Raw genomic sequence first — 27,239 nt, forward strand, 5'->3', positions numbered from 1 at the left:
TTGGAGTCAGCTGGTGAATATACAAGAATCTTTTGGGTTTTTTTTTTTCAATCTCTTGTGCATTCAGCACATACAACCTCACATTTTAGCCAAAAGCTCCTTAATTTTAATTTGAATAGCTCCACTGTGGCATGGATCATGTCCTACATTACATCTAGGCCTCAGCTTGTGAGGCTGCATGGTAATGTTTCTGATACCATCTGATACAGGTGTGCCCCAGGGTGCAGTTTTATCTCTGTTTCTCTTTACTCAGCACATATCCGTCTATAGACACAGTAAAGAATTATGCCACTTGTTTCTCACATTCTCAGATTCTGCCGTAGTCAGTTATATTTTAAATGACAATGATTTGGTCTAACAACAGGGGGTGGACAGTTTTATCAGGTGGTCTGAGGAAGCCCATCTTAATTTTAATGCAGGCAGGACAAAGGGCCTTATTATTGATTGTAGAAGAAAGAAAGTTGAGGGAGGTTACCCCTGTCCTTAATAAGGAGAGGCAGTCGAAATAGTCCTGGTCCTCATGTAGATAACAAACTGGACAGGACAGAGACCACCAGCGCCATCTTTAAAAAGGAGTGTTTTTCCTCAGGAAGCTGAGGTCATTTAAAGTCGGCAGCTCTCTGCTCCATGTGTTTTATCAGAGTATTGTTGCAAGTATCCTGTTCTGTGCTGTTGTCTGGGGGAGCAGCCTCATAGTTGAGGACAAGAACAAGATTAACAAGGTGATCAGGAAGACAGGATTCATTATTAGACTGACCCCAGACTCTCTGGAGGCCATTACAGAGCAGAGAATGAGAGGGACGCTCAGGTGTTTTCTGACGTGACCATCCTCTTTGGTCTTTGAATAATTTAAAGAGTACTTTCAGCAAGCAGGTCCAAATGCTCCAAGTCTTTGGTGCCTACAGCAGTCGGGTTTTTTCAGTGAACGCTGCTGCTGATATGATGATGTTGGCTGTTGTCAGTGATGTGGTGGTTGTAATGATGATGATGTTTTTATTGATGTTATTTATTTCTTGTACTGGCATGTTTATTATTGATGTCGCACAGGGCTATGTCATCTCACTCGGATTCTGCCTGGGATGGCATGACTGTTAGTTTTATTGTGTAAAATGTGTGATGACAAATTTGTTTACCCTCTGGTGACTAATAAAATATGTTGTCTTGTATTTTTCCAATTTCTGCTTTCCCTCTCCAGAAAAGAACGCGGGAGAAATTGGTTAATGTCTTATCTTTGTGTGGACAAGAAGTGGGGCTCACAAAAAACCCTTCAGTAAGATACAACACATTCAGCAATGCGTTCAATTTTAGTCTCTAGCACTTTGCTTTTAATGTTAAGCGATTTGAATGTGTATTTCTCTCCTCATAGGTGATCTTCTCCAGCTGTGGAGATCTGGACCTCATAGAGCACCAGCCCAGCCTGGTGTCCTCTGAGGACGGGACGCGGGAACCTGACAACATGGACGACACCACCTCAGAGCAGCAGTTCAGAGTCTTCAGGGACTTTGACTTCCTGGATGTGGAGCTGGAAGATGGAGAGGTAAGTTCTTTGACCTCAAAGTCTCAAAACACTGAAACAGCCGCTCAGTCATCATCCTTCTTGCATCACTTTTGATGGAGCATCATGTTCCTCAACCTATCAGTCTGATCATTTGTCGGGTCAGCTCTGCCTGCTCTGTGTAATGGGGTTTCTTTTTTCTGTTTTCTTCTGTGCCATCTAGGAGCTCCAGGTAAGTTCAGTCATTTTGTAATGCTAATTGCTGTGTTCCTTAGACACTTGTGGTGTTAGTACAAATTATACAGTGGATTGCTGTCCGGTTTCCAAAGTGTAGCAACGTGTGTGCATGCCATACAGTATACTGTACATGTTTGACTGTAGCCTCTACAGTTTTCTCTTAATATTAGAGATATATTTACTCAACCTTAAGTATTAGATAGACCATCATTTTTCTCATAGACATGATCACCAGGGACTATTTAGTCAGTGATATATTACTGATATGGCAAGATATGAAGTCCTTGACCCAGGATAGCTACTTTTGCAGCTTCCTTATTATTTTATCAGCTGTTCACTTTACTTAAGCATCATTTAATCACTTTACATGGCTATTGAGTGACTGATTAATTGTGAGTTGATGGCCACAGTAATAAGATATAAGACAGTATAGCAGGGAGAAGCCAGTGTGGGTTAGTTGTGGATTGAATGTCTCAGATGGGATTTTAGCACCACCCAGTGGCAAGATAGGAGATGTGCTCAGTTTCAGCTATTCTGAGGTCATCACACTGAAATCTGTGTTTATGTAATCCTAACCGTAAGTGCTATACATGCATATTTACAGTCAACCAGCCTTGAAAACCACTTTACTCTCTTGGCATTTTCAGCACACTGCTGTTGTAGAAAAAAAAATACTATACTGAGAAATCCTTCACAACAAAGTGCCGTGAATTATTTGGATGGGCTGAGTGCTACTGCTCACCTTCATCTGTCTCTGTGACTCAAAAGCCACAGACCTTGGATCCTGGAACACAGTGTCAGCTTCTCTCCCTGTGGCTGCTAAAATTTCAGATTGTCAAGAAACTAGAAAAACCTGCTAGGATTACCGAGAGTGCAGTGCAGACAGTTTTATATTTTTAGTGACACCACAGCAGTTCTGCTCTACAGTAGTCTGACAAGGTGTGAGGAAAGTTTCTGATTATGCAGAAACTATGTTTTTTTCTCTCTTGAAGTTTGCTTGGTAAAGGCAAAGCAGATAATCTATTTTTATGCAATGCCTAAGCAAAATGTGCAATACAGAGAGTAAAATGACTCGCCCTCCATTGGTGGTACATATCAGGCTAGTCATCACCACAGGAAGCCTTTCTTGTTTGATTTGTTGATCTGCAGCTTTGGTGGAATGTAGAAGTTGGCCGACATCTCAGCACGAGTAGTCACCCAACATGTTAAACAAGACTTCCAGTCAGACTCCAGGGATTGAAATCTGTAAATATTTGAGGAGTCCGGCTATATTTGGGTGTCCACTCACTCAACATTTTTTCATGTTTTCACCATCAACGCTGTTCCGATCAGCTGGCTTGATGAAAATGTCCTTGTCGGGATGCACTGTGTGTGTGTGTGTCCAGTACTCCCTCAGTGCTTAGCTAGAAATGGGAATAACCCACCCAAGGACTGCCCCCTCCCTTGACTTGCACTGCATGGTCGCGTGTGTTTGTGTGTGTGTGTGTGTGTGTGTTACAGAAGAGATTGTGCTGTGCTGCTTGCCACCTGGTAACTCAAGGCTGTTGTCCTTTTCAGGGAGAGACTATGGACAACTTCAACTGGGGTGTGCGGAGACGCTCCATGGACAGTCTGGACCAGAGTGACCTGCAGCCCCTGGAGGAGAGCCAGCTGTCCAGCAGCATGCCCAGCCTCAGCAAGATCACCCACGAAGACTCAGACGAATCGTCCGAGGAAGACTCCCTCACTGCCAGCCAGATCCTCTCCCACTCACAACTTGTAAGTCCACCTCTATTAGAATTTAAAACTCTCTTACTCCTGATTTGTCAGTCTCTCTATGCCACCCTCTCAGTGTTTTCACTCAGCTCAGGAATGCTATTGGTCAGCATATTCACCCCCTTGCTTGCTTATAATGGAGATGTGTGAGTGTGGCGTGATACGGGATTATGACTTTGACTCTGGTGTCTTGTTTCAGATAAATTGTGCCTTGCTGTGTTGTTTCATACCACATGTTTTAAGAGTGTTTAGACCACCACAAGTTGGATTTTGTCTCTTTGCAGATTGTCAACCTTTCTCCGACCTCAGAGATCAATAATATGGACTCTCGCTCTGCCTCCTTTGACGCATCTTCAGCTGACCCACCTCCTCTGAACACCAGAAATGCTAGTTTCGAGGTCCAACTGCCAGAGGACTCGAAGCAGCGGGTGAATAAGGGATTCAGAGTGTCTGAGATACTGGGAACCACTAACTCCTGTCGCAGCTCCATACTAGAGTTCTTCACTAATTTTGCCAAATAGAATTATTCCATTACATCCTTTCTTGAGAAATGCACTGGATGTATTATCCATGTTATGGGTTCCCTATTATTTTTGTGGCGCTGTGGCTTTTCTACATTTCATCTAGAGCATGACCCAGTCTTTTCTAGGCATTTTAGTAGTTGCATGCAATGTAGGAGAATGAACTAAAACCTGCAAGTGGGCATTCAATAACGCTTTGGGCTATAGGCTGGTTTGTGCCTTACTTTAATTGTGGCATAGATTGTCCAACTGGGATTTCACGGGTTGTAGCCAGCAGTAGAAAAACGTCTCTCTCTCTCTGTGTCTGTCTGTTTAAGGCAATGTGTATACCTATTGCTTCTGTGTGGGTGGCTCTAAGCAACAACTAAAAAACTCTTGGCATGTGGGAGGTCAAGAAAGGTTTACACATTGCCTGTCCTAAAATACGAGTGTGCAGGGCCTCAGTGCTGGTCCTAAGAAAATGATTTAATAATCTATTTTAATTGGCACAATGTTTGCACACTGAATTTACCAAATAAAAGAAAACACCACAAGGAGTATCCGTAGTGTCCCGTGGAAAGGTTAGTGTGTCAATTTTTCCCCCCAAATATTACTTGTTGTTTTGTGACCAAGTACATTAGAGGGAACAGATTTCAGATGATATTAACTGTTACTGCATGCTGCCTCACTATTTGTATTTGGTTACAGTTTTTTTTTTTCCTGAGGACACTGGGGAAGCGTAAATGTCCCTTTTTCTCCCTTGCAGCTTGAGGTGTCGCCAGACGATGAAGACATCAACAGCCCTGAGGACGACCTCTCTCTCTCCATCAGTGAGCTGCCACCTGAGTTTCAGTGCGGCGACGGCTTCACACTGGACCTGCTTCACGCTGATTACAAAGGAGAGCTGGACCTCGACTGCTGTCTGCCCAGGTCTGCACTCACAACTCTGCTGCAGCAAGTTCAATGGAAAGGATTTTACACTAGTCAGCACTGCTTAAATGCTTTGTCAACTGATGGAAAATTAATTTATTAAAATGTCTGATAATTTAGTAGTCATTTTCTTAATTGCTTTGCCAATTATGAGGTTTGCTTGCATTTTTCTGTTTTTGTGTTCATCATTATAAACTGAATACTTAAGTGTTATACTGGCTGCTAACCAGACTGAGTAAAGCAGTTTTATGACCTTACTTGGGCTCTGGAAACTCATCACATCTATATGATAGATGTGATGATTCATCGATTATTAAAAAAAATAACTGATAGATTAGTCAACATTGAAAAAATGATCACTATTTGCTTGCCCTATTAGTTTGTAAATATATAAAGATATGGGAATTTTGTTTTCTTAATGACTAGGGGCTGCAACTAACAATTATTTTCACTGTCAATTAGTTTATTAATTATTTTTCTGATTAATCGATCAATCAGTTCATCTATAAAATGTTACAAATAATGGCCATCGCAAATGACAGAATCCATATGATTTAAAATGATGTGATATTTTAAAATTGCTTACTAAGTCTGACCAGCAGCCAAAAAATGCTGGTTTCCATTTTATAACAATATGAAAACCAGAAAAGCATGCAAACCTTGTCATTTGTAAACCTCTAACCAGCACATTTTTGATATATCTACATAATTACCTATCTACAATCAGTTATCAGTATTACAGTTGATTAGTTTTCTGTCAACTAATCAATTGATCAGTTATTTGTTTCAGCACTATTAACCACCTGTGGAAATTAACATAGCAGCTGCATCACCAAGCCAGTTTATTGTGTCTCTTTCTTTTTGCTTTGAAGTGCTATTCAGTTTTGAGCGTTAATATTACTAAATAAAATATTTTTGTTCTCTAGTATCACAAAATTCGCACACCAGTTGTGAACTGTTTTTTTCCCACTGTTTTTCACATGGATTCAGCACTATTAATGACGTGTGTGTTTCCTCTCAGTCTTGCCGAGGAGGAGAGAGACGACATGCTGGAGCCTCGTTCGTCCCCACCGCCGTCGCCCTTCTTCTCTGCCATCCTCGCGGCTTTCCAGCCGGCGGTGTGTGATGACGCAGAGGAGGCTTGGCGAAGTCACATCAACCAGCTGGTGTCGGACTCAGATGGATCTTGTGCAGTCTACACTTTCCATGTGTTTTCATCATTATTTCAGGTATCGCAGTGTGTGGCGTACACCTGAATGCATGAACTGAAGGCGAAACTCAAACAGTGGATACTAATTTAACAGGATCAGTCACTGCGTCTGATTAAACTTTGGAAAAGGGGAGGCTGTCTTTCAGAAGAGCCCTCATTAATCACAAATATTCTGTACAGTCGTTAACTCCTGCTTGATTTTAGCCAGAGATTCATTAGCCAGATGTTGTTCACTTCACTGACCAAAGCTGACAGGCGAAGACTTTGGAGTTCACCTAAATAATAAGTTCCTCAAAGGGTTTGGGGTTGATTTTGACAGCATCACAGCTAGTTTGTTATTTTGCCTTGCAGAGCATCCAGAACAAGTTTTGCTCCTTGACATGCGATGCTGTGAATTACCTGGGTGATGGACTAAGAGGAATAGGATCAAAGTTTCTGAGGTCATCTCAGATGCTGACATCTTGCTCAGAGTGTCCAACCCTGTTTATTGATGCAGACACTGTGAGTAATTTGACATTTTTCATTATGTTCCCTGATTCTGCCTTAAAAATATGACATATCCCTAAGAAACCTCTTTATCTTTTACAGATTATGTCTTATGGACTCCTGGAAAAAATGAAATTCAGTGTATTGGAGCTTCAAGAGTATCTTGATACTTACAACAACAGAAAGGAAGCAGCTCTCTCTGTAAGGAGATGGGATATTTTGGTTTCTTGTCTAAATGTCATTTCTGTGTCAATACTGAGTTGCCGCTGCAGTGATTATGCTGTCTTTGTTTTCCCACAGTGGCTGAGCAACTGTAAGGCCACCTTTCCCAGGGGTGCTGGAGGCACAGTGGTAACGTGTCAACCAGCGGAGCATGAGGAAAAGGTGAAGGCCTTAGAAATGCAGCAAATGTGTAATTTCTGAGGAACTGTAACATTAGGATTGACTTATAGTTAAATGAACTGAAGAATAGTGTGAAATGCAAGTTGAATATTTTGTATTTTGCTTTCAATCAGTATGCCAACACACAAAAGGCTCTATAAGTTTGAAAAAATGGTCGTACATTTTTCTGAAAGAATGGGTATTTATAATTTCTTCAGAAATGACTGAGAGTACTTACAGATTCCTTTTCCACTGACCTCTCATACTGTACTTTCTGCCTTTCGATTACTCTGTGATACTGTAGTTCTGTGAGTGTTACCCCTTATTTTCTGATAATATCTAACTGTCAACTTTCTGGACAACCTTGAGTTATCACACAGCACGTCACATTTTATTCTGTCATTCCAACGAGCACTGTGATCATTTTTCAACTCTGCTGGGCATGGGAGCAAGTTCTCTTAAGTTGCATTTACTCTATAGCACTAAACAACTACACTCACTTGGTAGCAAATGTAAGGAAAGCATAGCAAAAGGAAAACAAGCATTTGCAGCATTAAAACTTGGCACTTTAGAGACTTAGTGGGACATGGAGTGATAACACTGTAAGGTCAAGAGACTCCTACCAAAGTGAGTGCATTTGTGCTAATCAAAAGGCAAACTTGTTAATTTGCTTGGCTTTTTAACTTGGCTTTTTGGTGACTCATGGGGCCCACCGGCAATCCTTTCAGTTCTTAGTCAGCCCACTCTCTTTTCTACCTCTGTGCATGTCGATGAAATGCAACCATTTTATGACCTGTTGTAATAGTCTTCACTTACTCTAAATGGAAATGATGAGGAATGCATGCCCTTCCTTTGATGCTCTGTGTTTTCCTCTTACTTCTCTTCTGTCTTGTAACATGCTTGCTTTTAGCAAATGGAATCTCTGGCAGTAAGTTATGCAAAGCTTATTTCTCTTCATTGTGTCACATAGCATCTGCTAGTAAGCCATTTCTTTTCCCTGTAATGTCATGTTTAGGAAAACGATTATTACTGGGTCATCTGTATGGTTACAATGTCTTTGGCACGCACAAAGAAGTGGTTGTACAGAAGCTACACTAGTTGGTTGAAAATTCACTACTGATCAAATGTAGAATTTTGACATTACTGAATAAAATAGCCTGGCTTTGTCAAATGATACATTGCCGATAATGGCCAATCTACTTTTATCTTTCAGCAACTGGAGCTCTGTCAACGACTCTACAAACTCCACTTTCAGCTGTTGCTGCTTTTTCAGTCCTACTGTAAGCTGATTGGTCAGATCCACGCAATTAACTCTATTCCTGAGGTAGGTGCATCTTGCCTTTTACCGGTAATTTTTGGAGTCCATTTAATCGTTGTGCGCTCCATTTTGCCGGTTAGTAATATAAATCCCTCTTAATCATCAGCTGTCAAATATGTCCCGAGAGCTGAATGAGTTGAAGGGCAGCCTGAGGGTAGCAGCAGCCTCAGTACCAAACGATGATGCGGCTGCCTGTGACAGTTCCTGCTCTGAGCCCACCTTCAGCTCCTCTGAGGTCGCTGTGCAGGCCATCCTGGAGGGTCTGAAGAATGGCGAGTTCCTGACAGCCATCCGTTCCATCCGCGAGTGCAGGTGAGAAAGGCAAAAGTCTTGTTTGCCTGCACATTATAAGAGAATGCTGTCAAATGCTGCCCTCAGTACGAACAAATAACAGTAACCATGTCTTGATTGCAGACGGATGTGGCCTAATGACATCTTCGGCAGCCACTCTGAGGATGAGATCCAGACCCTACTGAATATTTACTTCAGACATCAAACCTTGGGTCAGACGGGAACTTTTGCTCTGGTGGGCTCAAAGCAGGACCTTTCAGAGATCTGTGTCAAGCTGATGGAACTCAACGGAGAGATTCGGGACATGATCCGACGAGCACAGGGCTACCGAGCCATCACAACCTTCCTCCCAGATTCCAGTGTTTCAGGCTCAAGTCTGTGATGGCGGCCTTGAAGCTCGTATCCTGTCCCATGCTCAGCCTTTGGTCCTGTGTGGGGCTGCTGCTGTCGTCTCAGAGGTTACCAAGCCCTCAGCTCTCACCTGGGAATATCAAAACTTCATTGTCTGTACTTACTCAGAGTAAAGACACATCAGAATGTCATTATTTTCAGATCTTCAGATGTGCAGCAATACTGTTGGGTTGAGTGAGATGAGAGACTTTGCTACAGCAAAGATACTTAGGCTTTTATTGCACTAATAATAAATAATGTCACAAAGCGACCACTTGCTACTGAGGTCAACAACTTTCACATTTGACAAATGACATACCAAAGCTAAGTGATTCTCCTTCATTTATGTTGTTTTAATTTTCAAGGGAAAATGTGCAATGCTTCACGGAAGTGGACGACTTTTACTGTATCCTGAAAGAATGTATTTGAATTTCAGAGCTTTTGGCTCACATGAAAATTCTTCGAACAGGAAAAGGGAGGCTTCATTGCTTGGTTAAAGTAAAGTGTATGTGTGTGTGTGTGTGTGTGTGTGTGTTTGTGTGTGTGGATGTGTGTGTGAACTTCAACCTGACGACCATCGTGGATGGAATTATGGATACTGATTTGCATAATATTGTACACATTCAACTACTCTGACATGCTGCAGATCTACTGTAATGTTTCACAGACCTAGATGCCGCTGTGTGGTTTATCTGTTATACTTAAAATATCTTACTGTATCTTTTTACTGTGCAGCTTTTAGCAAATAGAGAAATTATTTATATTATTTGCAAAAGATAAACATGGTTTTAACTGACTAGTTTTATAGAAAACAAATGTTTTGTTCCATCTGTTAAAACTGCCAAGCATGCAAATTGTATGCACTATAAAGTGTAATAGTAATATTTATGAACATATAATAAACTATTTTAACTGAAAAATTGTACATAGTGCAATGGGGGCTTTGCTCAGACTTATAAGATTGTATTTTTATGAATTTAATTTACAATTTGAGTTGCATGTAGACTGAGAGAAAGACATATTTGTAAAGCTTCCATAGGAACTGTTGATGTAGCCTTTCACCTTGTAAATACTACTGCCTTTGCAATGTACTGTACTTTGGTGTTCTGTACACTTCTGTAACAATAAAGAAAAAAACTACATTTGTTAATTTTGGTGTCAAAGTGTAATTTGTGCTATGCAAGACATAATATTTTTTTTGTAATGAGAGTATAAATTTTTTAACTAACTTTTTATAGTATAGTAGTAACAGTAGTAGTTGTAGTTAAAAATGTAATCAGTGATGGAAGAGTACTGGAAATAAGTAGATGTAGCAATGCCATAGGCCTAATGGAAAAATACTCCTTTAAAAATGAAAGTAGTGCTCTCAAAATGTTATTAAAATGAATAAGAATTACCAGTAAAATGTAACCCAAACATAAAAAGACAGTAATTGGGAAGAATGTTACTTTCAGAGTCAGAATTGAATTATTGATGCATTGGCCTGTAAGAAGTATTTTAATGTATTTACCCTATACTGTTAACTATGTCAATACATATTTTATGTATGCATGTAGACGCTTATTCTGCAAAGAAACAACCTACTGCCAGCAGTTGAATGTGCGGTAAAAAAAAAAAAAAAAAAAAAAACACTTCCCCCTGAGTGCAATGTATTAAAAGAGTAAAAGTATAAAGTCTCATTAAAAGAACTCACGCTCAGCCCCAGCACCTCGGTACAACAGGCCTGCTTTAGTAAACACACTAAGTAATGACAGTGACGGTAAACAAGTTAAAAATCTCTGTCGTAATAAACAGATATCATGTTTCGAGCTCTGTGAGCGAGTCAACGAGGCTTTTATTTTGAAGTCGGCCTCCGGTGGCGCGCGAGGTTTGTTTTTTTGTGGGCAGGATGTCTGCTAGCGGCAGTCAGCCAGGCGTGAATCTGCAATAATCTTTGCTGCTTTAAAGCTGACACTACTTTATCGTCAGGGTTTTGTGAGGAATTTCATGGCGACATGACAGACAACACTGTCGCTCGCCGCCATGGTGAGTCAACGTTTATTAAAGCCTGAGTTTTATGTCCGGGCGGCTCGTCCGCTTCATGAAACAGGCGATTTTATCCTCTTGGCACAGTGTGAACGACAATTTAACGTCAAGTCAAAGTTGCTCTGTTTAGTTATTAAGAACCGACTTGTAACGTTAACTTGTAAACCGGATGCCTCTAAAATAGCGGGTAACTTTTCTTGACGGCCTTTACTAACAAGAAAATATCCGCTGCAGTTAACATGGCTGCTGTAGCATCGACTGCCCACTGATAGAAACCTGTCCGCTAACAGCAACCGAGCTGAGGTGGGACAAGTTTCACTGTAACGTTACTGTGTAATGTTAATACTTCCTCCTCATGATATTTCAAGAACTCATCGACTTTGTAGCTTTTTGGACACTTTTTACCAGGACGTGTCATCGGCAAGAGTCAGTGACGCACGACCAAACGCAAGTTAAATGTGGACAAATTTGATTAATAGCAGGGTTGCCAGGTCTGTGAGACAAAAGGAGCCAAACAGCAACTCAAAACCAGCCCCAAAACCCGCCCAACCTGGTATAAAAAGGGCCCAAAAATCAGCCCAATACCAGAACTCAAAATATGCCCATAAAATTCCATATATGTTGCTTTTAAAGTCCAACAGCATTGCTATAATTGCAAAATGCACTATATCTATAAAATAACACCATAAACATTAAAGGCAATTTCCCGAAACAGTTTTCACCTATTTAATTTACAGTATATCAGAACTTAAAATATAATATGGGATACCTTACTTCAGCTGAGTGGTGCTGATGATGTGATTGGTCATGTGCTGAGTGGCCTCACACAGCATTGGCATATTATTTGTCTGTGGAGCAGGTGACATATGTGGATAGTTTATATGCTGCTCTGGCCCGGAGTCAGTTTGACAGGATTTGGGTATAAACATTGGTCATTCAAAATATGAATGTTTATTCATGACTGCCCAAGCCCAACCCGCGGACAAAATTTGTTACCCGCGGCAACACTTAAAAAGTAGCCCAATTTGGCGGAAAAAACGCGGACTTGGCAACCCTGATTAATAGCTTAAAAATGTCTTTAATTCATAATGATGCTGTAGGTGTTGTTATTCTGTTGGTTGGAGAAGGAGAGAGGGGTGGCTGGGGGATCAGGGTTGCCAGATCTGTGAGACAAAAGCAGCCAAACAGCAACTCAAAACCAGCCCAAAACCCGCCCAACCGGGTATAAAAACGGCCCAAAAATCAGCCCAATACCAGAACTAAAAATATGCCCATAAAAATCCATATATGTTGCTTTTAAAGTCCAACAGCATTGCTATAATTGCAAAATGCACTATAATATCTATAAAATAACATCATAAACATTAAAGGCAATTTCCCAGGCGAAGGCAATTGAAAATCATATCAGCTTACCTGTTAAACTTCTGGCTGTCTCCAACATAAAAAAAGAACGGGAAAAAACTCCATGAACTTGAACTATTTACAGCATTGTCCAGTTTCTTTTTAGACATGTTGAGATCCCTCGCCCTGGTCCCTGTCATACAGAACTGTATTGAACAAGGCCAGCATCTCTCCGGTGGGCTCAAACTTGTGGCAGCAGATTTCATTAGTCATTCAAAATATGAATCTTTATTCATAGGCATTATTCATCATCTGTATGCCACAGGTCTGCCCAAGCCCAACCCGCGGACAAACTTTGTTACCCGCGGCAACACTTAAAAAGTAGCCCAATTTGGCGGAAAAAACGCGGACTTGGCAACCCTGTGGGGGATGCTCACAGGGATGGGGTGGAGGGGTAGATGGGGTAAACAATCAAAATGGAAGTTACTCGTCAGACTTGTATTTTCTGTTACAAGTTGATAATAAATTATTTTTTTAAAAAACTTTGTTTCTACAGGTGTGTCACCCAGCTAACTTTGGAGGACTCTCATATAATGACAGTGACATGGATTCAACCTCAAAAACCATGTATGACGCACTAAAAGATGAAATATGGGAAGGTAAGACAGGGAGTTTAATGGTACCCCATATCTAACAGCATCATCACCCAGTCATTAGGCAATATGTGGGCTAACACCAAGATAAACAATGTATTTTAGTTAGGAGTGAGTGTACTGACTGCTGATGTTTAAACATGGCCATTTTGTTTATGAATGCAGAGCTGGGACCCCTCGACCCCAACTGGTTTGATGCGCTGATGGTTAAAACTGATGAGGAAAATGTTTCTGAACAAGACAACTTGCGCACCTTTAACCAAGACGGACACTTCAAAGCACCATTTGAAAAAACTGCAGTGGACAGCCAGTTGTTTTCAACCCCCAAGATTTTCAGACACGGTGGAGTTCAGTCACCTGAAACAGAGGATGAGCAGTTCTTCTCTGCTGAGCAAGGTAACGTCTGAGAAAGGGTGTGCTCGTGGTGGGGGGGAAAAAAAGAAAGACTGCAGTAATGTCAGACTCAGATTTCTAGTATATCATTAAATGGTGGTAAATGGGAGAGAAGAATGCATTAAACAGTATTTCTTGTGCTTCTCAGAAACGGAAAGATCACCTTGGACAGTTGCAAGTCCATGTTTGTTTGGGACAGCAAAAGAGGGGTGAGTGCAACAAATCTGCAAGACTTTGATGTTTATGAAAAAAAAAATATGGCTGTTTGATTTCCCAAGTAGATTAAACATATGCACATATTTGCATATGTTATTTTAATTAGCAACTTGTAAGTAAGCAACAGTTCTAATGTAAGTGCTATTTCAGTTTGGAATAAGGTTTCATGTGAGTTCTGTGAAATAAAAAAAACATGATGATAGGCGTGCAAAGAAACTACAGTAAAATGTTGCAAAACCTGTTGTTTTTTTGTTTGTTTTTGTTTTGTTTTGTTTTTGTCAGTGTCACAGGCAGTTACTCAGAGTACTAAGGGCTATGACTCCTTTTCTTTTCAGAATGTCAGAACCCAAATCATATGGACATATGCAGTTTCAGAATGGTTTTGGTAAGCTAGAACATCATCTTTATTTTCTTCTGTTACTATTGATTTACATTTGATTGAGACTTATTTCAGTTTTCTTTTATCTTATTTTTACTGTATTTTTCTGAAACTGTCACCTGGCAGCCCTGCTCGATACACCTCAGAAAACTTCAGTAAGTGTATATATTTCTACTGTTCATGTAATTTTTATTTTAGCATGCCATTTTGCCATTACTTCAGTGCCTTTATATGGAGTATGGAATGACACTAAAGTTTACACTGTTATGTTACTTTTCATTTTGTCTGAATGATGAAGGTTGACTTTGCACAGCATATATCAGAAAGTCTTGGTGCACAGATTCATCCTGATATATCGTGGACCAGTTCACTGAATACTCCACCGGCTGTGCCATCCACCCTGATTTTGTGTGAGCACATACCTTTTATTTTGTTGTTTATTTGCACATTATTGTTCAATTTATTGATCTTCAATTTATTGATCTGATTTATTGATCTGATATCACTGTTGCAGCTAAAAATGAGGAAAGTCCCTGTCCCGCGAGCCTTTCTGCAGAAAAAAATGTTATTGTGAGTAATCTGAGGATGTAGGATCAAGCATCCGTAACAATGAATCAACTGCCATTCATTTTTGACTTATGAAGTGTGAAAGTTAAAAGATAATTTTGTTTTCTGCTAATGCTGTGATAATGTAACATGTGACCATTTAAAAAGTTAGAGTATATAGATGACAATGTGCTGGACATTCCCTGTACCGAGAACTCATTGCATTTCTTTGCTCCCTCTCTTAGTTTGTGCGGAAGCTTTTCCCTTCACTTACAAATGAATCTGGAGTTCCAGCGGTGTCACCTAACACGAACGAGGGGCCCTCTGCTCATCAAGGTGGTGTTTTGTTCCTTTACATTTTAATGTTTCATATTGTAAAATATGATTAAATATGATGGAGATAATTGTACATTGCGACAGTTAGACTCTTAGATTGGATAATGCAATATTGATTGTTGTTTTGAAATCAACAGCTGTTGATTCCCCTGGGCCGGGTCAGGATAGAAACTCCCATGAATCTACAGAAAGTTCACTGAACCAGAGTAACAGTGACTGGAAGCAGACACTACCAGATGCCATTGAGGATGGAGAAATTCGCAGCACAGTGGCCCGTGTTCTTGATGGAGCTGAAAATGTGCTTTCCATATTCTTCACTAACAGTAGCTCAGCACTGCGAAGAGTGAAAACTGACAGAATCAAAAGGAAGCAGAGCTCCTCAACCAAAGACCATAGCTACAGTTCTACAAATATCTCGACAACAAACAGTGTGGGACCCAGTGAAAGGACTGCTGAACAGAGAACTGATGATCTGGAAGTTGGCAGAGTTCCTTCATCCCCACACTTGAAAAGTCAGGTGAAAGCTGGAAATAGTGGGAACACGCAGTGGTCTCCATTGAGTTTATCTGAAATTTCTCACTGTGCTGTGGATACGACTAGCCAGGTTGATGCTGCTAAACAGATAGGATCCAGTGTTACAGCAGAACAACTTGGAAGTGACTCTGTTTGTGGCCAACTAGTCAGGCCATCACTCATAAACACAGACTCCATGTTTACTAAGAAAAAAAGAAGATTTGTTTACACGATTCAGAGTGCCAAATCCCATCTGCAAGGAAAAGACATGTCAACTGAGATGGAATCGTCACCAGGGAATCCAGTCTTAGGTAACTTGTTGATATTCTTTATATGTATAAAGAAAGTAAACACATTTTCATGTGTGCACTTTTCTGTCATTTATCAACAGCTTCTGATTTGTCATGCATGTATACACACATTCATAAATGCTATAATACAGTCATTTAATTCCTGACTGCATGGGAAAAAAATTTGTTATTTACATTAACAAATTTAAATTGTGTCTATTATTCTGCTTTATTTCAGAACAAGAGCTTTATGTTACAAGGATGGAAAATGCCCCAGATGAAGCACAGTGTTATAATAGGAGCAAACAATCATGTGATGGGATACATGAGATGCAAAAACAGGAAAATGTGGCCAAAGAATATCTATCTCCATCTGTACCAACAAAAAGCCAAGATCTTGACATGTCACAGCTTTGCAGAGCTTTTGCTCAAGATTTCACTCCAGTCCCAGACAGCAGTAAACTGAGCAACGTGGAAGATACACATCGGAATGGCTTCTCTCCATCAGCATGCCTGTCTGCCTTGAGACAAAGAAATAAGCAAAAATCAGATGAAAGGGTCCCTCACCTTGACCGTAATGGCATCAGTGACAAAGGAAATATGCCTTCCACTTATCTGAGGAAGTCTAAAACCGATAGCACAGTGAGTGACAGTGGCTTCCAATCTTTTATGGCAGATGTCACTCCAATGACTGCATCATCATCAGTCCTTCCCAGCATAGAGAGAGGTGCTGATAGTCAGCCATGGCCTGGTTTTAAAACTGAGATCCACAGGACTGCCCCTTTTGAGTCTGCAACTCAAGAGAAAGGAATGGACAATATGAATAGACCTGCCGCTGCTGCTGAGTTGTCTACCAGGGTAATCGAGCAGAGCCAGACAGTAGACCTTGGCACTGAGACAAACTTGCATACAGAGGGTGCATCTAGCAGTGCCAAAGCAATTGTTATTGAGAGAAACTGTATTCAACAGAATTGTCAAGTTCCTGCAAGTGTACAACCACAAACAGTTTCTGTTCTGTCTGTCCATGCATCAGGATTCAAAACTGCTTCAAATAGAGGTGTAAAGATTTCCAAAGTCAACTTGGAGCGAGCCAAGAATCTATTTAAAGAGATTAATGCTGAAACCTCAATTGGCCATCAACCCACCAGATGTAGCCGCAACACTGAAGATGAAACTGACATCAGTCATATATCAGTGGAAAGCATCTCTAACTCAAACCATCCACCCTCCACAAGTGGAAAGTGTGGCGATCTCCACTGTCCTTTGACAGCTTCACAAAAAGCTGATGTCACAGAGCTGTGCAGTCTTTTGGAAGAAGCAGATAGCCAGTTTGAATTTACCCAGTTCAGAACTGCAAAGCAAAACCAACACTCTAAAGATAATGCATCCCTTTCCCAAACAGCCGACAAAGACCTGGACCCCGATTTTCTCTCAGGTATAGATTTTGATGACAGCTTTAGTTCAGATGCTGAAAAGCATGTGGCAAAGACAATGACACCCAACAAAGTGACCTCAATTTCCCACTGCAAAATGGATTGTACAGCACCCAGCATCAAAAGTAAATCCAGCGGAACATCACTCTGCAATGTGGTTAAAAAAGAAAATCCCTCCTCTGGACATGCCTTTTCCAGACATATGTCTGAAGGCCTAGCTGGTACAGCACCGACTAAACTCCAAAGTAATTTTAACATAGCTGGACACACTGAAGCAGTCAAGCCTGAGAACAAAAACCCTTCAGTGTTTGGTGTGGGTTTTAAAACTGCTGGAGGAAATGTTTTGAAAGTTTCAAATAAGTATCTGAGCAAAGCAAGAGCTTTGTTTGCAGATTTAGAGGAGAATCCTCTGACTATCTCAGACACTGGTGACAGCAGTGATATTGTGACAAAAAACACTGAAGAAGTTCAGAAATTACCTCATCAGCAAAAAAATTGTGAAATTTCTGTGAAAGCCAACCACCAACACAATGTGGATAATAGCACTGACAACGGTGACTTTTTGCATAGCAAAGAAGACTCTAAATTCACAGGTAATCATGATCTTAACACCCAGGAGAGAATTCAGGTCTGTTTTTCAGATGTGCCAGAATCACCCTTTTTAGACAGACATGTCCCAGATATTCGAACTGCTGAACACGCTACAAAAATGTCCAAGCTTGAAAACAACAAAATGGATACAAGTTCCTGTCAAAGTGGGTTCCAGATGGCCAGTGGAAAAGGGATCAGTGTCTCTGCAAAAGCTATTCAGGAGGCCAGTGCTTTCTTCAAAGACTGTGTTGCTATAGACAGTGAGGACTGCATGTCAAAACACAAGAAGCACATAACACCTGTGACTGGAATGGTCACGGCTAAGAAAAACATTTCTAACTTTAAAGGCGTGAAAGTGAACATTTGCGATGAATCTGTTAATGGAGGCACAGAATTTGAAAATGTGGATGCTCAAACATTTGCAGAGAGACATAAAGAAGATGAGCAGATACTCAGTGGTGGCTATAAGAATACATTGTCTTTGACTAATTCAGTTTCCTTCAATGGAAGACCATCTTTGATAGCAAAGCAAAGCTCTTCCCTTTTGTATTCATCGTCAAAGGATGCTGCATTTTCAAATAATGGTGAACTGAGCAATGCCAAAGGTTTTTGCACACCTAGTGGAAAGAAAGTGTCTGTGTCTGATGACGCAGTGACAAAAGCAAAGTCTCTTTTGAGTGAATGTCATACATTTGAAGACAGAAGCAAACATAAACAGACAGCAGACTTGAGAGCCGGTTGTCAAACCAGTCCAATTCCAACTTTACCACCACAAAATGGTGGATTTCAGACAGCCAGTGGTAAGGGAGTTGCTGTTTCAGCTGTGGCCCTAAAGAAAGCACAAGCCCTGTTAAGTGAATATGATGGTGTTGAGGATGAAAAGGAAGTAAGACCGGAAGTAAGACCAATACTGCCCAACAATCCAAACGCTGATCCACCACCAAGGAATAATGGTTTTTGCACAGCTAGTGGAAAGAAAGTGTCTGTGTCTGATGATGCAATGACAAAAGCAAAATCTCTTCTGAATGAGTATGAAGGATATGAGGGGAGAAACCAACATCAACATGCAGCAGACTCGAGAGCTGGTTGTCAAACCAGTTCAGTTCCAGCTTTACTACCACAAAATGGTGGATTTCAGACAGCCAGTGGCAAAGGAGTAGCTATTTCAACCATGGCTCTGAAGAAAGCACAAGCCCTGTTAAGTGAGTATGATGGTGTTGAGGATGAAAAGGAAGTGAGACCAATACCCAACAATCCAATCTGTGATCCACCACCAAAGGATAATGGTTTTTGCACAGCCAGTGGAAAGAAAGTGACTGTGTCTGATGATGCAATGACAAAAGCAAAATCTCTTCTGAATGAGTATGATGAATTTGAGGACAGAAATCAACATAAACAAAGAGTGGACACTGTAAGAACCCATCATCTTACCAATCCAGTTAGAGCTTCATCACTACAAAATGGTGGATTTCAGACAGCCAGTGGCAAAGGAGTAGCTGTTTCAGCTATGGCTCTTAAGAAAGCAAAAGCGCTGTTGAGTGACTATGATGGAGTTGAGAATGAAAAGGAATTACTACCAATGAACCCAAACACACCAATTCATGAGCCACTGCCAAGGAATGGTGGGTTTTCTGCCGCCAGTGGCAAACCTGTAGCATTTTCAGCCAAGGCACTCCAGAAGGCTGAAGCTCTTTTCAGTGACATCAATTCCACTACAGAGACACCAGCTGTTTCAGACACATGGAATACTGATTCAAACCATGAAGATGCTTCTAAGATTGCAGAGAAAATACATTGTACTTTTACAACGGCAAGGGGAACAAAAGTGAATGTCTCTGAGAAAAATCTTTTGAAAGCAAAGAACCTGCTTAATGAATTTGTTGATGCTGAGTGTCCAGATTCTGTAATTACTCCAAGGTCTTACTCTGCAGGCTCATTTGACATCCATAAATCTGAGATACACAAAGTGAATATTTGTAAAATAACTTCCACTTCAGATCTTAACACAACCAGTCAGAAAGATATGGTTGTTGAAGAAATTGTCCCTCAGGTTGTTATTACTCTTCTCTCCGAGGCTGACCTTGCAAAAGAGGCTTTTAGAAATTCAACTGAGGGTGGCTACAGCTTGAATGCAGCAAGTGGCAAAAGTGACTTTGTCTCAGAGAAGGCATCTAAAGAAGCATTTAGGTTCCAAGAGGGCACAGGTGCCCCCTCAGGGCAAGACAATCTCCAGGTCATGCCTGGAGAGGAAAGACCAACGATAATGGACTGTGGAGTGAATCGGACCAGCGGCAGTGAAACACATCAGTTCATAAGGACGGATGGGTCATCTGTGTTAAACTTTGAATCACTTGACATCAGTAACTGCACTGACACGCAGCAGCTGTTTTTTGCACAGGAAGCCATGGACTGCACAAAGGCCTTGTTAGAGGATGAGGATCTAGCTGGCCAGAGTCGGAACATGATTTCAGAAAAGTTGCCACTTCATGATAATCCCAAATCCAGCAAAGAATCTGGAGAGACACAAAAGACAAGTGGGAAAAGATCAGCAAAGGATTCAGATATGACTGGTAAGTGGCAATATTCAAAGTCAGTAATATGCAGTTCAGTCAAACCAACCAACTATTCCAGATAATCAAGTAGGTTCATCTGCATTTATTGGGACAGTGGATGACATAATACACTGGAAACCATTTTAATGCACTTTTCTGTCATTTATCAACAGCTTCATTATTTTGGGCTTCACCAGACATTCTAAATGATTTGAAATGATTCCATATTGTGAATAACCTATGTCACTATTCTACAATTAACTTAAAGGAATAGTTCACTCACAAAAGAAAACATTATCTACTCACCCTTGTGTCGGTCAAAACACTCCTGAAGTTTGTATGCCAGTAACAATGAATTAGCCAGCACAACTCTGTAACAGCCTTAAGCAAAACAAGTGGAGTGAAAGGAGACCTTTTATTTAAAGCTTGAAAAGGGCAAGAAATGACTGTGAAATTACTTTAAACGGTATAATCCACGAGTGGTATTGTGTGGCCAAACAATGAGAATTTGGGTCTGAATATCTAGTATTTAAATCATAATTTGCTATAATGTAAAAGCTGGACTTTTGGACACAACATCATTTTGCCCTTTTTGGAACTCTAAAGAAGAAACAGTCTTTATTCACTTCTGTTGTTCTGACGATTGTTAACCACAGAATTACACTGGCTAACTCTCTGTATATGTCATATTGACAGAAAAAATCACTTTTTGGTGGACTGTTTCTTTAAATGATGATATATAATTAAACTCAATGAATGTGCAGACCAAGAATTTATACATTACAAGCATGACCATTAATATGTTGCTTGTTTCATAGGTCAGCCTCCCCTGAAACGACGATTATTGGAAGAATTTGATAGAACCGTGGATAGTCCAAGAGGGTCAACACTCCATCCTGCAAAAAGTTGTCCAGATGGTAAATCACGAGCAGTGCTCCAAATTACCTGTTGTCTGTGTATGTCCTCAAATATCTGAAATGACTTTCAACTTAATTTTTGCTTGATTAAGGTGTAACAACAGACAGGAGGGTTTTCAAGTTTAGTGTCTCTCTTCATCCAAATATCACCAGGCCACACGGGTAAGCCCTCTATGAAATATTAACTACTGTATGTTTATCAAGCAGTTGGTACAAAAGCTGTCAGCCCATTGCCATCTATCTTTTCATCTTACAGAGATGGGAAACCCTATATGGAAACTGGATTGCAGAAGACAGAGCCATTGTTGTCAAAACCAAATCCAACCCCTGGAGAAAGTGGACCTTTACACTCCAAGATATCAGTGTTTGTTCCTCCATTCCAAAAGAAAGTGAAGGCACAGACAGTCAACAGCAATGTGCCAAAGAACAAAGCAGGAGCACCTGTGTTTGTCCCACCATTCAAAAAACAAAGAACTGCTGTCACAGAGAGCTCACCTTTGCTGCAGACCACAGAGGGTAAATGCCACCACCTCCATGTAATGCCTCCTAAAACCAACACGTGCGTCCCACCCAATAAAACATCAAAAATCCTTACAGAAGAAATTGATAATCAAGGCAATGAAGACACTCAGACAATGGCCTTAGTGGACTCTGGCAGTCTTCAGAGTGGTGAAAACCCTCCTGTTGGCCATGGAAAAAAGGATTCTGTTGCAGAAGCATCAGACAGATTATCTACAAACCAAGGTAATTTTTTGGGGATATGGAAAATATAATACATTCCATAAAACTATTTTACAAAAAAAAAATTTGTGTTGGTGTACTATTTACAGAAATGATTGCAAACTTTGAGCTTGCACGGGATATGCAGGACATGAGAATCAGGAAAAAGAAGCGCCAGACCATACGACCTCTGTCAGGGAGCTTGTTTCTGGCTAAAACCTCAGGGGTGGATAGGATCCGCCTAAAGGATGCAGTAAATGGTCAGCCCCCTGCCCAATACACCCAAAAACAGGTAGGGCCAGGAACCATAACTGGACTTTTCTGTTTGTATATAACATTAGGCTGAATTTGCTTGATGTTGTAAATTGTTTGTGGCATGCAAATTCAGTTTATGATGTTTTTCTTGCGTTTCAGCTCTATGGATATGGTGTGCATCGGCATGTGACTGAAATTACAAGTGACACGGCAGAATCTTTTCGGTTCAGTTTCCAGCAGTTCTTCAGACAGGAAGTACTCGCTGACAGAGGTGGTGTTCAGCTTGCAGATGGGGGATGGCTGATTCCCAGGAATGATGGGACTGCAGGGAAAGAAGAGTTCTACAGGTGTCACCTTCTCAGTTGGCTACTGAAATTAATGAAACAGGACTTTGGAACATTAATGAGCTGATCAGTGGGAAACCAGGAGTAGCCCATTACCTCCAGAGGCAAGATTGTACTGATTCTTTGTTGTGTTGTCCCACACAGAGCTTTATGTGACAGCCCAGGTGTGGATCCTAAACTGATCAGTGAGGATTGGGTGTACAATCACTACCGGTGGATCGTGTGGAAACAAGCATCCATGGAGAGATCTTTTCCAGCAACAATGGCCGGTCTTTGTCTCAACCCTGAGCAAGTTCTCCTACAACTCAAATACAGGTATATATCATAATAGTTCAGTAGTAATAGTAGAATCAGTAGAAGCCCTGGGGTATACTACAGCAGTAGTACCTTAAATTTGCTGATCTCGTAATGTGAATGTGTCTTTAGTCTTATTCTTATATTTGATTTGATTTTGTTAGATATGATGTAGAGGTGGACCACAGCCGTAGGCCAGCTCTGAGGAAGATCATGGAAAAGGACGACACAGCAGCCAAAACCCTGGTTCTGTGTGTTTGCGGAGTCGTCTCCAGGGGTCACGACCCAAGCAAAACGAGTCGTAATGACATCCAGACCCCACAAGGTGCTGATTCCAAGGTTGAAAATCCAGTTGCTGTTGTTTGGCTAACAGATGGATGGTATGCCATTAAAGCCCAGCTGGATGTTCCCTTGACCGCCATGCTTCACAAGGGTCGACTGGCCATCGGTGGGAAGTTGATCATCCATGGGGCCGAACTAGTGGGATCCCAAGATGCCTGCCCACCTCTAGAGGCACCTGAATCTGTCATGTTAAAGGTACTGCAAAGAGTCCCGGGCAGTCTAGACAAGTTCTCCTCATGTCCACATGTTGGATGAAGATAACAAGTTGACTTAGTGGTCTTTTATGTTTTCAGATTTGTGCCAATAGCAGCAGACCAGCACGATGGGATACTAAACTGGGATTTCACAGGGACCCACGGCCATTCCTGCTTCCTGTTTCCTGTCTGTACAGCAATGGAGGGACAGTAGGATGTGTGGACATTGTCATATTGAGAAGCTACCCCATACAGGTGTGTTTTGTGTTATAACATCCATGTAGTCTGGCTCCTGGATGATGATTTTCTGTTGTTTTCTTAGCAGTACACTTGTTATTATTTTTATTTTTTTTTTTGCAGTGGATGGAAAGGAAACCCGATGGAGGCTTTGTGTTTCGTTGTGACCGTGCAGAGGAGAAAGAGGCAAGACGCTACAACAACAGCAAGCACAAAGCCATGGAGATTCTGTTTGCCAAGATTCAAGCTGAATTCGAAAAGGAGGATAAAGGTAGGGCTTATATTTGAATTGTGTATGTGAATTATTGGTTAAAATGGGATAGTTTAAACAAGTTTTGATCTTCAGGTAACAAACCTCGAGGTAGAAGACGGACTCTTAGTCGTCAGGATATTGAGAATCTGCAGGATGGAGAGGAATTACATGAAGCAGTGGAGAATGATCCAGCTTACCTGGAGGTAATTAGAGATGCTGCCCTGAGATGTATGCCCTGGGTTTCTATGTTAGCAAGGTTACTTACAAATGCAGTTCACAGATTAAAATGTATTTAGGCAGAATATCTTGTTCCACCCTCTGCTCAGTCTATTTTGTTTAAATAAGGAATTTTAATTGCCTGTATATTTTTTTCTTTTGTGTCAAAGGCTCGTTTGAGTGAGCAACAGTTGGAGACTCTACACTCCTACAGGCGCTCTCTGGCTGAGAAAAAGCAGGCGGAACTGCAGGAACGGTACCGTCGAGCCCTAGATGATGCACAGGAGAGCGAATTGAACTGTCCCAAACGAGATGTCACCCCTGTATGGAGGCTCTGCATTGCTGATTCTAGGGACCAACTTGGCAGTGGTGGTATGTTTTGATATTTCTATCCAGCTACACGAATAGCCTGCTTTTTCTGTTGTTTCTAGTGTAGGCCTTTCCATGTAAATAACACAAATTTAGTTGTAACAGCAATTGTTTGATTCGTAAATTGTGTAAGGCCATGTTTGCTGTTTCTGTTGCATATATTGACGAACCTTGGCTTGAAATTCAGTTTTCTGCTGCTTACAGTTTGCCTGCTAAGTATTTGGCGACCTTCCACGGATCTGCAGTCCTTCATAAAGGAAGGATGCCGATACCGGGTCTATAACCTCACCACTTCAGAAGGAAAGAGACGTGCTGGTTTCACAAGTGTTCAGCTCACTGCCACAAAGAAAACACAGTTTCAGGACCTACAGGTACTGTGAAAACAGACATATTCAGCAAATAGAAGAATGTGTGTTTGTGTAAATAAAATGGATAATGAAAATATTTCCTCTGATGTATCATATTTGTTGTTATTCAGGCCTCCCAGGAGTGGTTATCAGCACATTTCCAACCGAGGATATCTGCCAATTTTCTAGCTCTTCAAAATCCAGAATTCCACCCACTGTGTGGAGAGATTGATCTCGTAGGGCATGTCATTGCTATCATAGATGGACAGGGTAGGTCTTTTTATTTTTATTTAATTATTTTAATATTTTTTTTAATTATTATTGTAGTCTTTATTAAAGGTTTACTGCATTGCTTACTGAAAACTTGTAATTTTGAATACAGGTTCCTTTCCTGTGTTGTATCTGGTTGATGGGAAGCTGAAATTTGTCAAAGTACACTGTTGCAGCAGTTTGGCACAGACTGGCTTGGAAGACGTGGTGAAGCCACTGGCGTTGTTGGCTCTAAGCAACCTTCAGCTCAGAGCTCAGTCCTCCTCTCCCATTCCCACCCTGTATGCTGGAGATCTAACAGTCTTCTCTACAAACCCAAAGGAAGCACATCTACAGGAAGCTGTCACGCAACTCAGAAACCTGGTCCAGGTACAGCGTTGTCCAGCTAAGACCTGCCTTTTGTTTCAGTGGCCTTTAACCGCCACTCATTTTAGGACACTTTAACTCTGGACAAGTGGTTTTGTGCACCCAATCATGAGTCCTAGGTAATCAGGACTGAAATAGTTGTGATTCCTTCCAGGTATTTTTATGAAAATTATAAACCATCAAAATAGAAATGCTGAATGTAATTGATGAAATATCCTCAATATCACAGGAAGCGCCTTTCCCTCTTACCTAAACATTGTCAGTTACAGCTCTTTGTTTTTGTCTTCAGCCAAGTATGGTCAACATTAGCATTAATATTACAACAACATGTTGCCTAATATTAATCACATCTTCAAAGATTTCCAATGATGCTGTTTATCTGAAGTAGCTACATTCAGGAAGCCAATCAAGAATAAGGAAGCTGATCACTGTGAAATGCATTTAAACTTTTTCTGTTTCAAACTTTGCTTAAAATTCACTTGACAGCTGAATGAGAACATACCTATCGTGATCGGAAAGCTTGTTACAATGCACATATAGCCACAAGAAAACTAATATGTATTTTCAGGCCAAGTGTGAGTACCCACATATATGATGTGCAAATGATCAGATGTAAACATTATTGCTGAAGTGGCCAACGATAATTCAAGTGTTAAGTTACATTTCTGGGCTTACATGTGTATTTAAGATGTAGCCCACAAGAGCTTTTTTTTCCCTGTGTCTCCCCTTCTCTGCCTCTGATGCTGTGTCTAAATAAAGAATGAAGTCATGCAGCAAATACAGGGTGACACATCTGCTGCAGTGTGTCTGTAATCTTATTTCTCCTCTGATTTCAGGAGCATGAGAACTTCTTTACAATTGCTGAGGAGAGGCTTTCGCATTTTGTCCGTTCCGACAGTCTGAGCTCCATCCCTTCTCCAGCTCTGCAACCGAGAACTCCAGGCCATAGAACAGACAGAAAACCAGATACAAGAACCAGCGTGAGTTTTTTTTTCTCCCCCTAATTTGGAGGCTGTTCATGGCATTTGCTGTGTTGCTACCACTTCATCTTGCTGAGCATTTTTGTGTTTCTGTTGTGCAGTTGACATTTCAGCAGCCAGCCAGAAGCTTTGGATCTTTCACGCCTCTGAGCAGGAAAACCCCTCCTGTAAACTCTTCCTCAGAAAAAGACCCCAAACTTCTGAAGAGGAGGAGAGCTCTGGAGTATCTTTCTCATGTCCCCTCCCCACCGCCGCTCTGCCATCTGGGCACAGCGGCGGCTTCTCCGTGTGTAAATAAGACCTTCAATCCCCCTCGGAGATCTGGGACAGCTAGCACTTTAAAAACTGCACAGACGCCAGTTCGCAAACCTGTTGTGTTACCTCCTGACGATGAATGGGTGAACGATGAAGAGCTCGCTATGATTGACACTCAAGCATTGCATGGTGGAGATTTGAGCCGATAGACTGTAGGATGATGGATGTACTGTGTGCTTGTAAATATTGTTCACATGAATGACTTGGGGAGGGGGGGAGTTCTGCATGGACAGAAAGGTGGTTTCTTTGATTGTTTTGTTGTCTTCATTAAAGAGATAAAATCATTTCATCGCTCCATGCTGATTTATATATATATATTTTTTTATCTGTACTATTCCATAAATTATAATACCAATATCCCATACCCACAGAAAATTGTTAAAGTGCATTTACTGTACTTAAGTACAATTTTGAGGTACTTTTTGTTCTATACAACATAGGATAAGCTGATTATTTATGGTATTTAGGTACTAACTAGCCAACAATATATGGATAAATTAGACAACACTACCTGAATTACGAACACTAAAATACATGTTACAGGTTAAGACTGAAAACT

The 27,239-nt window shown here is 41.0% G+C and overlaps 2 protein-coding genes across 4 annotated transcripts in view; both read left to right on the forward strand.

Moving 5' to 3' along the window:
* frya (furry homolog a (Drosophila)) overlaps positions 1–10,143 on the forward strand; it is a 60,672-nt gene extending 50,529 nt beyond the window's left edge. Inside the window, exons 50-63 of one of the 2 annotated variants that reach the window (XM_030067254.1) lie at positions 1,196–1,270; positions 1,367–1,537; positions 1,719–1,727; positions 3,290–3,490; positions 3,772–3,915; positions 4,754–4,917; positions 5,939–6,146; positions 6,479–6,628; positions 6,716–6,814; positions 6,914–6,997; positions 7,905–7,922; positions 8,208–8,318; positions 8,419–8,624; positions 8,727–8,985. In XM_030067254.1, the coding sequence (XP_029923114.1) occupies positions 1,196–1,270; positions 1,367–1,537; positions 1,719–1,727; positions 3,290–3,490; positions 3,772–3,915; positions 4,754–4,917; positions 5,939–6,146; positions 6,479–6,628; positions 6,716–6,814; positions 6,914–6,997; positions 7,905–7,922; positions 8,208–8,318; positions 8,419–8,624; positions 8,727–8,985 (1,899 nt within the window). Of the gene's footprint in view, positions 1–1,195; positions 1,271–1,366; positions 1,538–1,718; positions 1,728–3,289; positions 3,491–3,771; positions 3,916–4,753; positions 4,918–5,938; positions 6,147–6,478; positions 6,629–6,715; positions 6,815–6,913; positions 6,998–7,904; positions 7,923–8,207; positions 8,319–8,418; positions 8,625–8,726 lie in introns of both variants that reach the window. The other variant, XM_030067256.1, reaches the window with a different exon arrangement.
* A 775-nt stretch (positions 10,144–10,918) lies between these two features.
* Positions 10,919–26,958, forward strand: brca2 (BRCA2 DNA repair associated). Of its 2 annotated transcripts, XM_030067258.1 has the most exons (28): positions 10,919–11,018; positions 12,916–13,018; positions 13,178–13,408; positions 13,554–13,614; positions 13,957–14,006; positions 14,127–14,155; positions 14,299–14,410; positions 14,515–14,570; positions 14,792–14,882; positions 15,020–15,706; positions 15,924–20,279; positions 21,080–21,178; positions 21,271–21,340; positions 21,435–21,694; positions 21,776–21,922; positions 22,009–22,190; positions 22,313–22,500; positions 22,642–22,812; positions 22,956–23,328; positions 23,427–23,582; positions 23,688–23,835; positions 23,911–24,020; positions 24,204–24,405; positions 24,607–24,773; positions 24,881–25,019; positions 25,132–25,388; positions 26,222–26,365; positions 26,467–26,958. In XM_030067258.1, exons 1-28 carry the CDS (start codon positions 11,016–11,018, stop codon positions 26,827–26,829), a joined length of 8,955 nt encoding a protein of 2,984 aa, XP_029923118.1. In that variant the 5' UTR covers positions 10,919–11,015; the 3' UTR covers positions 26,830–26,958. The 2 variants fall into 2 exon arrangements, with proteins under 2 accessions (XP_029923118.1, XP_029923117.1); XM_030067257.1 differs by having other exon boundaries at positions 21,435–21,922.
* The last annotated feature ends 281 nt before the right edge of the window (positions 26,959–27,239 follow it).

This window comes from Myripristis murdjan, chromosome 13 (genome assembly GCF_902150065.1).
Source record: "Myripristis murdjan chromosome 13, fMyrMur1.1, whole genome shotgun sequence".
Taxonomy (NCBI): Eukaryota; Metazoa; Chordata; class Actinopteri; order Holocentriformes; family Holocentridae; genus Myripristis; species Myripristis murdjan.

Bases quoted from the DNA above. Each gene is read 5' to 3' on its own strand.
- brca2 (XM_030067257.1), top strand. The intron at 13,615-13,956 runs GTGAGTGCAACA...TTTTCTTTTCAG, and splicing joins TTTGGGACAGCAAAAGAGGG to AATGTCAGAACCCAAATCAT. The intron at 14,883-15,019 runs GTGGTGTTTTGT...TGAAATCAACAG, and splicing joins GGGGCCCTCTGCTCATCAAG to CTGTTGATTCCCCTGGGCCG.